General features: G+C 35.8%; 1 protein-coding gene across 1 annotated transcript in view; it reads right to left on the bottom strand.

The window, feature by feature from the left end:
* Window positions 1-2812: 2812 nt before the first annotated feature.
* LOC124555261 (thrombospondin type-1 domain-containing protein 7A-like) overlaps window positions 2813-19121 on the bottom strand; it is a 1197505-nt gene continuing 1181196 nt past the window's right edge. The window contains exon 30 of the mRNA XM_047129129.1: window positions 2813-3865. Within this exon, the coding sequence (XP_046985085.1) occupies window positions 3775-3865 (91 nt within the window). The 3' untranslated portion in view covers window positions 2813-3774. The remainder of the gene's footprint in view (window positions 3866-19121) is intronic.

Here is a 19121-nt window from a genome sequence, read left to right as displayed (position 1 = left end):
ACTACTGATGATTCACATCATTCTTTTATCAGATGATTCTTTTAATAATAAAATCCTGCTTGATTATTAAACCAGGTGCAATAATTTTAATGACTTCTGAACTTATAATATTACCCCAGTCATTTACTTGTGCCTTTAATGTTCCAATGTTGTCACAGAATTCATTTTATATAGCTTACATATCCTGTGATACATCACCCAGCACATTTTCTGCCTCCCGTACTCCACTTGTGCTTTTCTGTCCTCTGAAACCCTACTCCTCCCATTTTTGTGTTTTGTTATAGAAATACTTAATTTCACTAACTTCAAATTAACTACTTTTTGGTGCTTGTAATATGGTGGTACAGTTGTATATTTTCCACAGTGACACTGTCAATATTAGTGTGGCATGAGCTTAAACAGGATATAAGATTTTGATTTTTGATTTGTATGGGGAAATACACTCATTGTAGTACTGAACACATTTCTTAACTTCTTTACATTATCTCCTTCTGAACCTCTTTGCTCCATAAAGACAAATTAGTAAATGTTTTAAAAAAAACTACAGGAATCAGTTTGTGCACAGGTTTTTTTGTGTGTGCTATAAACCACTGTTAGATTTATGTATGAGACATGATATTGAGAGTATTTTTGTTTGAGAATTTCATTAATGGAGTTTTTGGTCTTATACTCTATATTTAGTCAAAGTCAGGGAATTAGCATCTTATTTTCAGAATTCAATAATTTACAATAACAGCAGACATGATGGAACTGTTTAGGTTATTGTGCACTCACATGTTGATTTATTGTGAAATTTAAACATCCCTTTGATATTCAGTGTCTGTTCCCTTGACCAAAATAATAATAAAATAAATAAAAAATGTGTATGAATGTTTTGATGATACCATATAACATACATATAAGGAATGTGATGAATTTTGAGCTAAGGGAGACAGTGCTGGTATACGTTCTGGTAATCTGTTTTCCGTAATGTCATAATGTGACTAGATAACTGATGATCAATATTTTGTACCATAAAACAACACATTTACACACACATAAAGTTTTGTAGGTTCGATAGTGAATGGATGGGGGACAAAGCAAAGAGGACAGAGCAAAATGGTACATAGTAATTCTTCCTGATGTGAAACAAACCTGTTCTGGTGACACTAGCACTTCAGGTGTTGAAATTAATTTTAATTATTTGCATCATTTTTCAGTCAACCTAAACCATAAAGTTACCTGTTCATTTTTTCTCTTTTTTTTAGTTTTACAGTCTAAATTTACATTTGAATGACTACTTAATTTAGCCTACTGCAAAGAAACTGAATTGACTCTGTGGTGTGCTTGGGCAAAGGAAACTAGAGTTTTGTGAAAACTTACTGATTTGGCAGCTTTCGAAGAAATACTTTAGTTTTGAATGGAACAAAAGGTGACTACTTTGTCCATCATGGTTTGAAAACATCTTGCCTTTTCTTACAAGTATCAGTATAGGAAGAACTGCATCAGCCACACTTTTTGAATGAACGATTTATTTTGCCGTAACTAGTTTGAGGGCTGAGCCATCATCAGATGGCAGCAAGGACTTAATGTACAAATTTCATGTTTTTGTCTCCAAAAAAACAAGAAAAATGGAAACTTTAATTCGCCAAGACAAGAATGTGAAATTTGTACAAGAAATCTGCTCTGTTATCTGATGATGTGCTCAAGCCTGAAACTGGGTTTCTGAAATAAATGGTTTATTCAAAACGTGTAGCTGATCACAGTGTTTTCTTCCGTGATCTTTACAAGGAATTTATATTTGCATAGGAATTACTTTAATTAATAAAGTTGATCTGTGTGTGTGTTTACATAGAAGTTAACAAATACCTTTTAAAAATACATCTCTGGAATATTAAATCATATTCTCAAACTGAAATTAAATATGTAGAAAGATACCATAATGAAATTTCTATCTGTAACAATGTTAATGTCAAACACATGACCAAATGCTAACTTAACAAGACAAGAAATCATTGTGATCAAATTACCAAGGAGTAGTTGTACGAATCAGTGATAAGTGTATGCACAATATCACATTGTGAGCTGCAATTCATATTTTATGTTTAGCTTGCTAGGGTCTCAGTTCCAGTGATTTGATTCTTAAGCTGTTTTCAATCCAACAAATGGGAAAACAGGAGGAATGAAATGGAACCTTGAAACAAATTTTCATAGATCTTTTATTTACAGTGTATTTAATTAAAGAAAAGTGCTGTTCTCCTCCCAATTAACTATTCACTGACAGAGATTTAGCTCACTAAAACACAAAATTTTGAAAATAACTGCTACTTTTAACTCTAGTCTTCAATCAAAATGAAAGTATTACGGAGATGTTTTGGGAACTCAAATGGGAGTCTCTGGGGGGAAGGTGACATTCTTTTCAAGGAACACTGTTGAGAAATTTAGAAAACCAGTATTTGATGCTGACTGCAGCATGATTCTACTGTTACCAACATTACATAGGGACCACAAAGATAAGATAGGAGGAATCAAAGTTCATATGGAGGTGTATATGCCATTGTTTTCCCTCACTCTGTTTGGGAGAGGAAAAGGAAAGGAAGTTACTAGAAGTGGTACTAGGCACCATCCACCACACACCATACAGATCCTTGCAGAGTTTGTATATATGTAGACAGTCTTTGTCTATTCATACTTTTTTGGACTTTGTAGTAGTAACACCAGTTCATGTTGGTATCTGTTAGTGCTTGAAAACATGCTGAAAATGTCACTTGTTCATTCATCCTGTTAGGATTAAGGACATACTGTGGAGTATTCAGAAAAGATTTTAAAAGAATGCTTTGAAATATTTTTGTTTATTGTAATGGAATTGCAAGTTTCACAATAGGATTATTTCTGTTTATGTTTCTTGTTCATATGATCTCATACATAAATTACATATTGGAAACAGTCATGTTAAAGTCATAGTCAGAACCACTTACTGCTGAACCAAATGAAAATGTATTACTTGATTGTTCTCATTTTAATATGAAGCTTCAGGATTCTGTATGATTGATAAGACAACCACATAATTTTTTCTGGAGTTCTCTTGTCTTTATGTGTAAATATGTTGTAACAGACATATGTAATGATAAACACTGACTTCACAATGAAGAATGATATAAGGAGTTTTTGAACTCACTTTTACAGAATATTTGAACAATAACCAAATAAACACATGTGAACTAGCAGACATCATAAAAGACCAGCAACAATGCCAGTATTTAGTATTTCATTTGACAGTTGAAATACAATTATTTTCCACATTATATGATTACTGGACACAGTAGTAGCTACACAAATAGTTATAGAACACAGATAATAACATTTAGTACATTTGATCTTTAATAACATTATTCCAGTTATTTATTAATATCTATGATACTGTATTGATAACAAAGAAGACACCCATAAAAACATCAATTCTGGGATAATGTGGTATTTTGTGGAAAATCAAGTTGGTTCAGCTCAAAAGAAGAAATATCATAAAGATGGTTATTATTTGGACTTTTCAGATTTACACTTAATTGCTGCACATAAAATGCTTCAACAGTAGTAATGATTTCTTGTTCATATTTTACTTGATTGTAGAAAATTTCTTTTCAGTTTGAATTGCAAAGCAATTATTTGAAATTAGGAATTTGATGAATGTAGAGACACAGACATCTACACATTTATACAGTATGTAAGCTCAGGACCATCAGCTCACAGTGTACTGTAAGCTGTTTCTTCTGGTGCTGACGTTTGAGTACTTCTTTGTCAGGCTTTCGCAGCTGGCAGCACTGTCAGCGAGTCCTGCTGCTGAGTCTGCTGCAGAAGACGCAATCCAGGAATGCCTCCATTTTTATAACTGACACAAAACATAAAGTAAAAATACTAATATGTACGTTATAACTATTTGATATTGCTTGATTGTGAGTTGAAGATTTAGTGCACTGTTTTGCAGTAGGGACAAAGTGTCTAGCTCACAGTGCATCTTTTATGTATTGTAACTGTTATTTGTTTCTTAGACAAACAGACTGCTAACTACAAAACTGTATTCAATAAATTATCTGTATTGGAAATTGGTTTCCAAGTTTTAAAAATATTTTAATTTGAGGTTTGTGGAGTCTCCAATAGGGCATTCGCTGTCTGTTATCCTTTTCTAATGAATGAAGATTTTATATGATATTGATAAATTACTCCAGATGCCAGTGTGTGATACCATGGTGGAGGGAGATAATAAAAAATGACATAATAACATAACTAATGACAAAGATTATTTTGATTTGATTTTAATTAACTTTGTGAATCTAGACAAAAATTCGTGTATCATTTATTAATTTTCCACATTTAGACTAACTGTTGTAATAAGTCATTTGGATAATCAAGAATCTGGATAATTGAATATATGAAGAAAAGCATTTTTTGTATTATAAACTCCAGAAATATAACATACTTTGCCTGCTATGTTGTCATATGATTGTCTTTCTAGTGTTAATGTTAGTGTTTATTGAAAACAACAAAAACTTATTAAAATCAACAAAAACAATGTTTAGTAAAGGATTAGAGACACAGTTTTGTATGTACAAGGGCTATTTGGAAAGTAAGGAACAATAGGTTGCGAAATGGAAGCCACAGTGAAAATCAAAACTGCTTTATTTGCAACAGTTAGCTACAAATTCCAGCTACTTGTCTCCATGGCCGCCGATCTGACTTAGACATTTGTCATAGCATTGTACCAACTTTCCAGTATCCTTGTTATAGAAGGCAGCTTCCAGTGCTTTCTGCCGATTCTCTACACTGGCCTACAGCTCATTGTCTGCGTCAAAATGTTGTCTTCATAACCAGCAGTTCATGTGAACAGAGATGAAACTCAGAGGGAGACAATTATGGGCTGTATTGTGGGTAATCAAGCATTTCCAATTGAAAATGATGCAGGAGCATCTACATTGCCCCTTCAGAATGTGGCTGAAAATAGTCTTTAAGAATAAAATGCATGACGGTTACATAATGTTGGCTGCATAGCTTCAGGCGAAATTTCTCACCAAGCCCTCGTACTTGGTGGGAGACACTATTGTTCTAGGTATCTTTATGTGCTCCCTGTGTGCTCAGAACTAAAAAGAATGATGTAACATGATCAACGGGCATACTGGAGACACTGCCCAACACACCTGTGTGAAAGCTTAATTGGATTTTCACTGTGGTTTCCATTTTGCGATTGATCGTTTCTTACTTTCTGAATAACTCTCATACATACATATTTGCTTAAAATTGCTAAAGTACTCCAAACTTAATCCTGAAACACCTAACAAAAATCACATAGGTCAGTCACTGTAGTTTAATTTTGTTTAAAATATTTGGTAATTGTCACTTGATGTAAACAGTTTTTCTCTTCATTGCAGCAACATCATGAATTCATTTTAACTGTAGTAAACTCCATGGATCACACTCTATTTTTTGAACCATTTCTGAGCTATTTCCAGGGCTTGAAATGCTCCTGCATGAGATGGTGCTTCATTATTTTCTGTTTGTATATTCTGTTTCATCTTCTCACATTTCCTGCTGTTCCTTTGCCTCCATATGTTTTCAACAATTTCATCATCTGACATGATCTGAAAACCCAAACCTCGAGCATTACTATCACAAGTGAGGCATTCTTTCATATCATCAGCATGACATTCCTGGCACATTTGTATGTTTATCATTAGCTTATGTATATAATCTAAAACAGAGTCATCCATATTGGTTCCAGAATTTTTGTGCTCCCATTTTTGTAATCTTTTCCAAGCTTTGTTCAAAGTCTTCTTTTCAGTCAAATCCCATGCATCTAAAACCACATAACAATATCCCTAAATTCATTTGTTTGAAAAATCACAAAACCTGTTTCTATGTTGTCTTTTTCATCAAAAGATAACAACCTACATAGAAATTATTTTCTGTAAAGCCATTTTTAATGTTACACTAACACTTTGATTCATTGGTTGTAGCAAGGAAGAAAACATTTTACTGTAAACATTCCATTCTCTCTCTCTCTAACGGTTTAGCTGAAAGATGGGTTGGTGTAGAGAAAAAGTAGGACTTTTCCTAGTTAAGCAATTTGGTTTTGAATCTTTTTTTTATTTCACTGATAAAAGTGTTGTCATACCAGTCCATGAAAATTTCTGCATTCATCCCTGCACATTTTTGGTTTTCATAAATTATAGGAACCATATATTTTTGAAGCCTCTGGGATTTTTGGATTTTCTGATCAGTACTAGAAGTATTTTATGCATCCCACCAGTATTTGCACAAACTAACATTGTTACTCATTCTTTCTTAGTTTTATATCCTGTAGCTGAACTCTCTTGCCAAGAAGCTAATGATATTGACAATAATGATTTAAATTTTAATCCAGTTTCATCAGCATTGTAAACAAAGTGCAAGTCATAGTCATTTTTGTACCATTCCTTTTTTTTTTAAACCATTGTTAAAAGAGTTTACTGCATCTACATCAGCTGACATTTTTTCTGCTTGTATTTCCAGTTCCCGAATTCCATAATGAGATTTAAATCTGCACAACTGTCCATTACTTGCCACAAACAATTCATCACCACCTATTTTTTATTTAACCTCAGTGCCTTTTCACAGAGCAATGGACCAGATATCGGCCACCCAGTTGATTGTTTCTGTAAAAACCAACAATAAAAAGCTTGTTTCAAAAGTTCATTTTTTATTTCTTCATCACTTTGTGATGTTTACTCCTGTCCTGACTACCAAGTTTGTGGGCGTACTTCAAAACTGAATTCGTATTCTTCTTAATATTGCTTATTGTAGAGGTACTTGCACCATACTAGTTAGTTAAGTTACAACCAGTTTTTCCTTTTTTAATGAATCAATAATGCTTATTTCATCTTAACTCTCTTGCACATTGACATTTTTAAACATAGATGTGACACTGAAAAGTGGCATAGCAGCTGTCAACTAACACTCTAAACTCATACAATAATGAAACACAAAGAGCAGAGATCATGCAGGACATGTGTTTGTTGTGCCAGCATGACATATCCATGCATACATGGACTACACTACAAAGATATTTGCTTCTCGTTGACAATCCGGATAATCAAGAATCTGAGGTCTGTGTAGCTGAGTCTTCACTGTATTGCTGAAGATCTTTTGAGAAATTTATTTGAATTTAATTCAGTGGGCTCTTACTTGTCTCACATAGTCTTAGTAAATAGATGCAATGTAGTTAAATGTAGTGACAACTGAAAATTTATGTTAGACCAAGGACTGTACCTGGATATGAGTCCTAGTCTGGCACAAATTTTTAGTTGTCACTTCATATCCATTACATTTCAGATTCAGCGTACCTGAACAGTTTACACTGATATCATTTCATATTAGTGCATCTTCACTGATTTCATCCTCATAGATTCTTTCATTTCATTAGAGTGCATTTAATTCAATCTGTATACATCCATTGTGGAAGGTTAGCCATGAACCTCAACAGAGTCCAGTCTCCCAGTGTTGATACACCCACATACCCCATGGAAGAAATTCTGGTAGTAGTGTTCAGAAATCGTAAGTGGCAAAATCATCAACAGCAAAAGTTTGACTCAAGCCTTGACACATACTAAGACAGCCATATGTTTATGGTGACTGCTTGTGGCAAATAGGAAATCTGGGATTGGCTTTCCATCTGCCACAAATTTTAAATTGCCATTTCATTATTCATCACTTCAATTCAAATTTTATTTTCTACCAGAACTTGGCAGATCTACAAATTCTTGGCATTGGTGGCCACAGTGCTGCCATACTTGAGGTTAAAAATTAATCAGCAACATGTGCCAAAACAGAACAGAACGTATGAAAACTTAACAGTGCACACTCCAGTGCTGTCCAAGCATTAAGGAAATCTCTGTGGTTTGAATAGATAAATGAAGTACAGTAGATATGTTATGGGTGAATATTCAAAGAAATCATCAGTGAAAAAATGTCCCTTTCAAATACCTAACAACAATTCAGTGTATTGAAGTCACAGAATAAGAATTCTTAAGCAGAAAGTGAGGGGAGCCCAAAAAAGAAGAAAACATATCAAATCCTGTAGCCATACTGAATTAAGATGAAAGATGTGTACATGAGAGACTTCTCAATAATATCCTGGATAGTAAGTATATAAAAAATAGAAGAGACTGCAAAAATGACATCTTAGCTTTGAAGGAGGCACCACAGCATGATTAACATTGTAAGCCAAATAAAATTTAATACATGAATTGGCAGCATATTTGCAGCCATAGGTTCAGCCAATATGTATGTAGATGATATTCAAGACAATGAATAGACTGTAATGAACCAAATGGAGATAAAGGTCTCTACTATCAATAAATGTATGAAGTATCTATGTACCAATAAATATATGAGCCCAGATAACATACTTGGAAAAAGCAAAAGGAAAGAGATATGTGGCAGTGTTGGCTGGGAGACTCTGAAGGGTAGCTCAGTCAGGTAATCGGAAGGAGTTTTCTTTCTCCATGCACAATTGCTCCTTTCCATCTGGTGTAAGAGAGTTGTATCTCAAGTGTATCTGTTGAGTGTAAGTGACTGTTATGGATTTGTGTATATTGTGGTGTCATGTTTGTGTTGGATGGTGATGAGAGAAGGGAGACGCTAAGACTCAGTACTGGCACATAGCCTTTTTGTCCCGAATAGCACCAAAGGGGCTGCTGGGCTTAATGTCTCAATGCGATGAATGTAACACCAACAACAGTGTCACATGCCCTGTAGAGAGTACTGGCACATAGCCTTTTTGTCCCGAATAGCACCAAAGGGGCTGCCGGGCTTAATGTCTCAATGTGATGAATGTAACACCAGCAATAGTGTCACATGCCCTGTAGAGAAGTTTGGAATTCAGTACACAACAGTGATGCAGAGCCTGGGGCTCGGGAACTTTATGCCACGTAATCTCTCCCCTTGTTTGCCAAATACTGGTGATGAAAATCTCTTCCACCACCAAGCTTCAAGTTGGCTAGCTTCATATTGAGTGCCGCCCCATAGCTGGACATCAATGAACGTTGTGATCTCTTACTTTAACACTTGAGTGGGAGTGCCTACGTACAAAAAGCACCTACCACAAATAATGTTGCCTTGTACCATTCCATTGTTGTCTTGCTATTATGAGCCTATACTTATTACTTCATCATTGCTTCAGCTAACACAGTGATAAGTTGTATTGTCATACATCCATGTGAACAGCAGTAATATAGTATAAAAGTAAGCTAGGAGAGAAAAAATTTATGATCAGTCTAAGAAAATGGCCCAGATTCCTAGATAGCAGCACAGTCCCACAAAGAGACAGTTATCTAAGAGATAATTACCAATCTAATAAGTGTTTGTCAGGGACCTGATGTAAGTATGTTATTTAGTGTTCCGAAGGGGTCATTGCTGTTGAGTAACACATATACACAGCAACAGAGTAATACAATGAAATTTATTTTATTATTCTCTAATTAAACGGTTATTTAATGCAAATAAAATAAGTTTATTTTATCATTATTTAATCAAAATAAGATTAAATTATGATTTTGCTCATACACATTTATCTTGGTAAGATAAACACAGCTATTCTTTACATGTGTAATAGTTAAAGTTCCATACCACAAACCATTAATCAAAAGACTGGAAAAAGAGGCATAATTATCATAACTCACAAAACTGATTGAAAGAAAGAAATTACAGGCCAGTTGGTCTCTCATCAACTGTATAGTTTGCAAACCAATCAATCATGCCAATTTTATGACAATTTTTGCAGACTGGAAACTGTCTCTATATGAACCAATGTGGATTCAGTAAACAGCAACCTTGTGAAACTCAGTTCACTCTGTTTGTTCATGAAATCAATAAATCAATAGATAGATGTGACTAGGTTGATTTACATTACTTTATTTATGAAAGGCGTTCTATACATGTCTGCACTGTCACACAGTGAATAAAATATGAGCTTACAGAACATCAGCCCAGTATTGTGACCTCAAACACGCTTTGTGATCAAACAGAAGACCTACTACTAGACAGAATTCAGCACGACATTCATGACAGAAAGAAATAATCAAATATGAAAATAGTTTTGGGAATTCCCTAAGGCAACATTTCAGTGTTATTAAAGTTCACAATATATGTAAACAATGTAGTCAGTGACATCAGAAGCATAATGAGACTGTTCACAGATGATGATGTGGTATATGGAGAAGTTGCAGTGCAAGAAAATAGTAGGAAAATGCAATAATACCTACAGGGGTCAACAATGCAGAAACTGGCACCTAATTTTCAATGTAAGCAAACATAAAATATTTGACATAAATAGGCAAAAGACCCATTATTGCCTAATTATATGACTGAAAATCAATTATGTGGAACAGCCACAATTGCAGAATATCTATCAGTATGTATGCAGAGTTATTTAAAGTTAAATGAGCACATGAAACAACCTGTTAGAAAGTAATATCTCAGACAGATTCAGAAGAAAATGTACACCACACATAAATTAGGTAGCCATATCAATTGTTTGGTATTGCTTGTCAGCCTGGAACATTTATCAGAAAGGATTTATATATCATAAATAGCAGATATAAATAAGATCATTTTGAATCTTATCAACAGTTGATCTTCCCACACACCATCCAGTTATGGGATTGAGAAAATGAATAACTGATAGCAGTGTGCAAAGTAGCATCCATCTCAAACTGTAAGGTAAGTTGCAGAGTATAGAGACAAACTGATACGTTAGGGAGTACCTAATTATCCTCGTTAGTGATGAAAGGTGTTCAACATCCATACATAAAACCAGCCTGGAACATGACTGACTCATCCTGCAGAATCTTTGGACTTGCATGCTTTGGATGTGCAATGGTACCTTCATCTTGCCACTCTCTTCTTTAATGATCATTAATCATCACACAAATCTTGTAGTCATGATTGAGGAGAACACAATGCCATAAATCTATGTTCTGTTCCATGTGTTCCCTTGCCTAAATTATTCAGGCTCCTTGAGCCAGGAAGGTTTGTACTGTTGTTTGCAATGGATTCCTAGAAGCCAAAAAGATCATGTGGAGACAGTTGCACACTTTCTGTTGCATACTACCCTCCCAGTTGTGCCCAAAAAGGTAGCATGTAACTTCATTGTATTATCTTCAGTGTACCTTTCTCTTTAATGTTTGACCCTGAGGTTAGTTTGTAGCAGTACACCATTCCCGTCATCTGTCTGCTTTCCTCTACATTTCCATGTACATAATGCATCCCACATCATTCATAATATAATGCATGTATGACATCCTTGGTCATCCCCAGTGATTCCTTCCCTCAATAGCTCCATCTGCTATTGATCCAATACTGTTGTGTCTTAAAATGTGTTCTGCGAGTTTCTCTATTCTTGTCTATATGTGCCTCCATAGATCTGGTTTCCTGTGCTCTTTTCAGCACCTCATCATCCATTACTCTGCCTCTTCAGCTGATCACGATCCTTCTGTAGTACTACATCTTCTTCTCTTTTGCTTTCCTACTGTCCAAATTTCACACGAATATATGGCCGTACTCCAAACAAATGCTTTCATGATTGATTTCCTTACTTCCAGAGTGATGTTCTTCCTGGCATGTAAATTTTACCTCAAATTAAATGCAATTTTGGCCCACTGTATTCTGCTCACAATTTCTTCACAACCTGTGTAAGAGCACAAGAGCATGTGAACACCCTAACTTTTCACACCTTGGGGATTTATTGGTTATTTTTCTTTGAATGCTGTTAAATGTAATGCATAGATGCAGTAATTTGAAATACATGGTACTAAATCTACCACACTGTGCTGCATATCGCTGCTCTTGACTCAGTGAAACTTGGCATCAGCATCACGAGCACACCTTCACCATGCACGTTTTAAGGAGCTTTTGCACATGTGCAAGTGGTGTGACATATTTGCCTTATGGGCCAAATACATACAGATTTGTTAAACAATGTGCATAGCTCACAGCATGCACTGCTAGCCCTTACCACTCAACTACAAGTTTACATCAATGCCACCAGGTGGTAGCACACTGCAGCAGACTTATCTATGTTTGCTTGGCATAAATCTTCATAGGCGATAGCGTACTCCACAGATATGTGAATTCACTCACTATATAGTAAAATTAGATCGGGCATCAGTAAATGTTGTAGTTATACTGATAGAAAAACCTGTTTTGTGGGATTATAAATGAGATGTAGTACATTAAGTTTTGGATTTTATCATACAGTAATCCATTTGAGGTGCAGGAAACCATAAAACACATTGCTGATTGTGAGACCGGTGGTTTGACATCAGTTGATTGTATGGTGGTTCAGGTTTACCTGTACATTAAGCTAACATTATGTGTGTATCTAAATATTCATGAAAAGCTGTCTCACTGATTAGATTAGGTTAAAAAAAGCTGTCTCACTGGTTTCTCTTACATTCATTTAAATGTGGGGATTGAAGACAGTGTGCTTTTGGGTTTTATGGCTCTCAGCACCTCATTTGTATTCTAGTCAAGTGATCTTGTTGGTAAGTAGCACTACTTGAATTAAATCATTTCCGCAAATGACAGTTTGTGTTTGGAGTTGGTTGTCTTCCATGCAGATATTGACTTTCCTATGGAGTGTCAATGTGAACTCTGTTAAACCTTTGTTTAGCACTAACAGAGAAGAAAATTACCAGGAAAAGGTAGTTGCAGAGAAACTAGGGCATTCCAGACCAGATCTGCAGCCTGAGAAAGTGACGAAATCAGATTAGCATGACTACAAGGGAACATGCAACAAAGAAGTGTATAATAAGCATAAGTTTTTGTGTGGGTGCCTGATTTTCATCCCAGAATTTAATTTGCTAACTAATACATGAATTAGGGATCTTGTTCATTTGTCCGAAAAAATGAAAAAGCAAAAAAACTCCCACTTATAGAAAAATGTGAAGTGGAGAGTGGCAGAAGCTTAAACATTATTTTGTTCTTGCCATAAACTGTACTTAATTATGCACAAAACAACAAAATTCCACAAAAACAATTATTTCTTTTTCAGACAAGTTATGCATATTATTATTATCATCATCATTATTATTATTATTGACAATGGCTGAAGTTGTGTAAGTATGTTGATAAGCATAACTGTTATACAGCAGCTGCTATTAATTTCACATTCTCATATTTATATGAATTTAAAAATTTGTGAACACCTAGAATGTATGCCTATGAGCTGCCACTGATCTCTTGTGATTCTGTTTCCCAAATAGATGAATTTCTTTATCGCTTTTAGCTCCTCTCTTCCATTTCTTACATTTAAAGGTACATATTCTTCTTCAGTTCTTTAGTCTTTTGCATGTTTATTCTCATACAGTACTGATTACAGAAAATCCTTTCCACTGTGCTAAGGACCTTCGCTAGATTTTATTATCTCTCTATGACCATAGCAATTTCATCTGTGCAGTATAGCACGCCTTTCTTCTGCCATTTAAGTCTGACCCCCACCTCAGTTTGGTCTATAGCTTCCTGGAGATCAGCATTGAATGTATGAACAGTGAGAGCACATCTTTGCCTTCTCTAATTTTTGCATCTTGTTCCTGATGAAAATTCTTAATCATAGCCACTTTGTTATCATAGATACCAGATATCTTTGTGTTTATACCCACTTTCTTCAGCAGTCTGAACATCTCTTGCCAGATAACATTATCAAATGCCCTTTCCAGGTCTACAGAGGCAATATAACTTGACCTGTTTTTCTTTATTTGCTTTGCAATAAGAAGCCTTAGTGCCAGAATCACCCCTCTTGTTCTAAATCCTGTTCTTCACTCATCATATCCTCCACCTACTCTTCAATTCTCCTCAGAATTACCTTTATGAGAATTTTTGATGCATGTGTTATTAGGCTTAAGGTTTGGTACTGTTCACATTTTGTAGCTACTGCTGTCTTCAATATAGGAATAATGATGCATTTCTGAAAATCACTTAGTATCTCTCCTGTGTTATAGATGGACCTCCAAGTCACAATTTGAATGTAGCAAGGTTTGTGTAGGAGAAATCGGATAATGCTCTCATGACTGCTTGCAATGGAAGCCATTTTGGGTCTTTATGGGTGTATAGCAGTCAACATCTGGTTTTAGTGTTTGTCAGTGGGAATAAATTTCTAGTGACTAAAGCATCAAAAGTATTACATCAGACATTAGCAACAACTTGCACAATCGAAAAAATCTGAGAGCAAGGACAGTAACCAAATCAGACAGTACTGAAGTGAACTATTAGTCAATTTTTCCAGATTTTATGTGTTCATGTTTCTGATAAAATTCAGGGGTTATGAGCTTGGGAATGATATGAACTGCAACCTTAGTTTCATATCCATGTGGAATTCAGCAGTTAAATGCACCCAAATGCATTTGAAAATAAAAATGATGGTTCCAGTTGCTAGAAACATGTCGAGTCACACTGTCAATTTGGATTTATAGTTTTCTGCATTAGCAGGGCGTATCTCATAAGAGGTTCATAAAGCTGGCTTATAAATAATGTTAATATGCAATATGAGATAATGTACGCAGGAATCAGGCAGAGTCATAATGTAGGAGCAATGCCAACACGATGATGCATTTGAGACAAGTGTTGAAATGGGTTGCAAAATTGAGATTCAGTAGGAAGACACTCTGGAAGCAAATACAAGCCAGACTTCTGATGTCATCTAAAACTCTAGAATTCACACACACACACACACACACACACACACACACACACACACACACACACACACACCTTACGCACAAATGACTGCTATCTCCTGCCGTTGTGGCCAGACTGCAACTTTTGTGTTGAATGAAAGCAGCAATATGCTCTGGGGCAGGGAAGGGAGAAGACTGTAGAGTATGGGTGGGGGTGAGAAGAGCATTGCCTGGTGGAGTATGCAGGTACTAGAAGGTGTCAGGACAAGGCTGCCAAGTGCAGTGTTGGGAGACTGTGGAGGGGGGGGGGGCAGAGGGGAGGGAGGAGTAGGAAAGGAGAGGAGCAGAGAGAGAAGAGATTGGTAGGTATGTTGCTGCTCTCTTCTCCCACTCCCCACTCTCCATTCCCCCCTCCTCCCCCACCCCCAACCCTAACATGGTCTCCTGACACTGCACCTAGCACCCATGTCCAGCTGCCTTCTAGTCCTTGCATGTTCTGTGAGACAGTGCTATGCTCTCCCCCTCACCTGTATGCTGTTATCCTTCCCCTTTCCGTGCCACACTCCAGATTACTGCTTTCATTCAACACAAAAGTTGCAGTCTTGTGTGACAGTGCATGTTTTCCTCTCTTTTCTGAAGAAAGCTTTGGTGGACAGCTCAGTGTGCCAACAGTCTTTTCATGTTGATCGTCTGCAACTGAAGTTCTTCATAATTATTTGAGGAACTGTCTCCAGTGCAGTTAGTTGATTTCTTGTTAACTAGTAGGTTAATAACAGATTGTATCGCTACAGTCTACAGCTCTGAAGCTACAGTGTGTAATTAGGATGATAAGCATTTCACAGTATTCATGTGTACCATTGTCATCTTCATATGAAATGGATGAGGAAAACACAGGGCAAAAAAGGAAAAAATAAACACAGTCAGATGCCAAGATGCCAAGACAGAGTTTGAATGTATTGAATCCCATAAATCTTAGTGTTATTCATCAAACATGTCTCTATTATTTATCAGGTTTGGTTGTGCATAAACCTATAAGTATTTGTAAGCCACTTGCATGTGATGTATTGAATGTATTTGTTTATTACAACTTTCAGAGAATGGACTAAACCAAGGGCTACTCTTGCAACCAAAGACTACTCTTGCAATAACACAGGCAACCTATATAGCTATACAGCACAATGAAGAGGTCTTTCAGACGTATTTATAAACTACTGAAACATGAGAATGTACTACTCCATTGTATGACAATAAAAGTTCATATATGAGAACAGTTGCTGATTCTCAGAAATAACTAATGTAGCTTGATCCAACATTTTGTTAGTACTGCAGGTATTTCTGTCATACTGTTGTGAAAAGTATACTCTTCAATCCTTTATCTGAACATTCATGTCCATTGCTGTCTGGTTTGTGTAGTTACGAAAGTGCTGCTATCATGTGTAAGAGGTGCATTCAAAAAGAAATGAGCCACAGGCTGTCAAATGAAAACTACTGAAGGGATCATAATTTCATTTTCTATTGAAGATAGTGTGGTCAGTATAAGAGCACTGAGACCCCAACTTTGCCACTAGAGTCACATGGGCACACACCACATGATGACAGAGTGGACAAGTACATGCATGGAGCATCCACTGCACTCAGTAGTACTGAAAACAGAGAAATAGAGACTTAAAAAGAAGAGCAAAGGGATGTAGTGTAGTGAGTGCAGGGAATGGAAATTTATCAAAGAATGGCACAAGTGTAAGGAGAGCACTGCATGTCCGCTGCAATTTCTATGTTTCACCTGAAATTTGGGGCAATAGCTGCCACCATAACTCACTGATCCTCAGTAGTGGGGGCCCACATGCTGTACAATGGTATCAGTAATGTGGTGTAGCATTCCAGATCATGCATCATTCACCAAACACCCATCCTCTCTCAAATTGTTTGTGCCTTGCCTTGGCCCTTGCAATGGCCTTTCAGTACCCTTTGCACATTTGTCTCATTCTGCGATGGATTTCCTTCCCCCAAACTCCTTCCATTGTCAGGAAATGCACTTCAGCCCTTTGCTCTTCTTTTAAAACCTCCATTTGACCATTTTCAGCATGACGGAGTGCTGTAGACAGTTGATATGTGCACATGCTTGCTGCGTTACCATGTGGATGTGCACCTGTGTCCCTCTAGCAGAGTGTTTGGTGCCTCATCGCATCTATAGGGCCACACTTTCTTCTGTAGGCTGTGGCATTACTACCCTTTCAGCAGTTTTCATTTTACAGACTCTTGTTCATTTCTTTTTGTAGGCAACTCATAAATGAATGAATGAGTAAATGGCCAACTATAAAACCGATAGGCATACTGATGTCAATAGTGCAATAAAATGCCAAAATTTTTTACTAAAATTTAAGTTGCTGTTATTATATGACCATAAATAAACATTGTAATTTGTTACTGCTCATATAATCTCTTTTTTGTTGTTGTCTAAAGATCATCTATAACATAAGCTCATTTTTTGTAATTTATTTCTGAATTCTAAAATTTTTCTTTGTTTCTAGCAATTCAATTTGTGTTTGCTTGTTTCATTTATTATTTGTGGTGTTTTGTTGTAAATGTGTATTTTCACAGCATGTTCTCAAATTTTTGAGTTTTCTTTGTGTATGCACTTTGCTTTAGGCTGTTAAACTGTTCCATTTGCCATTTTTCATTCTTCTTGCTGACACTATTTGTTTGTTATGTATACATTTCCTTTACTTCCTATGGTGATAATGTCTCACCATGTGGTCTAATAAACACCGAGTGTCTCCTGGCACAATGACCATTCAAATAACTAATGGGAATGCAGTTGGGTAATATCCATAGCAAATGTGGTTGTCAAGGAAATTACCTGGCTGCATTCCTGTAAGTTATTTTAACAAATGTGTTACAGCATTCAAGTTTATCTACTTATAGTTCATATGCTAAGTTAACATTATTCAGACATAAATTGTCATTTTGTTGTTTTTTTAATTAAAAGTGTAATGTCATTCATAATTAGGTACACTATAGCTCTGGAAATTGTGTTTACCTTACTTCTGTAACTTCAGTTTGAAAAGTTGTAATGAACAGTTTTTCAGGAAGAAATGTGCCATAAAATAATAATTTAAAACATTACTTGGCAATTTTAATATGAAACTTCGCCTGTCCCTTTGTCATTTGAAATATTAGGCTGAAATGAAATAGCTGAAAGCAAAATCAGGACTGAATGGAGAATATTAGTTATTATTAACCATAGACTATTGGGAGTTTCATTCTCATTGCAATATATTTGATTTGTGGTGATTATATGGACTAAATTGAATCCAGCATGGAAAAAAGTCCACCTTTGATCATTACATTGAAATATCAGTTGTCCTGATTTCCCTAAAGGTCTGTAAAATATAAGAGTGAGTGTTGGGTTTCGAGTTTATTGGTTCTCCTTCCTTCCATTCCAATCGCTTTGCCATAATAATATTAATAATTTCGAAAAAGTATTCAGGAATGCTGTGACCAGAGAGCTATTATGGCTAGTAAGTTCCAATTGTTTATATTAAATATGTACATGTATATAAAAAGTTATTGAGTATAGAATAATATATTTATATGATATAAATGTCATATTAATGTTAAACTGATGCTATTTGTTCAGTAGAATGCAAAGATAAAAATTCCATAAAAAATAACTATTTACACAAAGTCTGTCCAGTGAATTAACAATGCTGGTGAGTGTGGCGGCCAGCCTAGATGTGGTTTTAGGCAGTTTTCCACATCTGAATATGTGAATACATGGCTGGTTCCCACATCCCACCTCTGTTATATAATTTGCAAACATTTTGAACACATTTTCACTCTTTCATATGGTATAATCCTAGTCACAGACAGATGCGGTACAAAAATTCTGTCCCATAGGGGTAGGGTGTCTGGCCACCCTCTACTACTAACATTTCCAAATCGAGATTAACATGCTGGCTCCATGAAGACACGGGATAAGGCCAGAAAGAAAGAAGAAAGGAGACAATGTGATGTTTTTTTTCTATGAGTGTCTCAGAAACAAATCACTTCAAAATGGTCCCCTTTATAAACATGCACACAAATTTCTGCGCATGTGGCTAGTAAATTGCACCATATTTGCAATGGGTTATCCCAGTGATATGCTAGCAATAGGTGATAGCCACACCTTTATTCTGTTGGCAAGTTCAAGACACATTGCATTCATTAAGGTATGTGTGACTTGTCTTTAACTAAATTATCAAAAATATTGGCTTAGTGCATTATTATACAATTTTTTTGTCAACATAAAAACACAATTCTGATTCAAAACTACTTTCAAAGTAGTACTTAAAGGCAAAACTGAGTGCTTTTTGCCATAATGACATTTCACTGAGTTGTCTGCTTTAGCCCCATTGTTGCAGCTCCATAAAGAACACACAGGTCAGGTATTCGGGAAATAATTTA

Source organism: Schistocerca americana, chromosome X, assembly GCF_021461395.2.
Source record: "Schistocerca americana isolate TAMUIC-IGC-003095 chromosome X, iqSchAmer2.1, whole genome shotgun sequence".
In the NCBI taxonomy this organism is placed as follows: domain Eukaryota; kingdom Metazoa; phylum Arthropoda; class Insecta; order Orthoptera; family Acrididae; genus Schistocerca; species Schistocerca americana.
The sequence above is the reverse complement of the archived record's forward strand: the minus strand, read 5'-3'. Positions and strand labels throughout refer to the sequence as shown.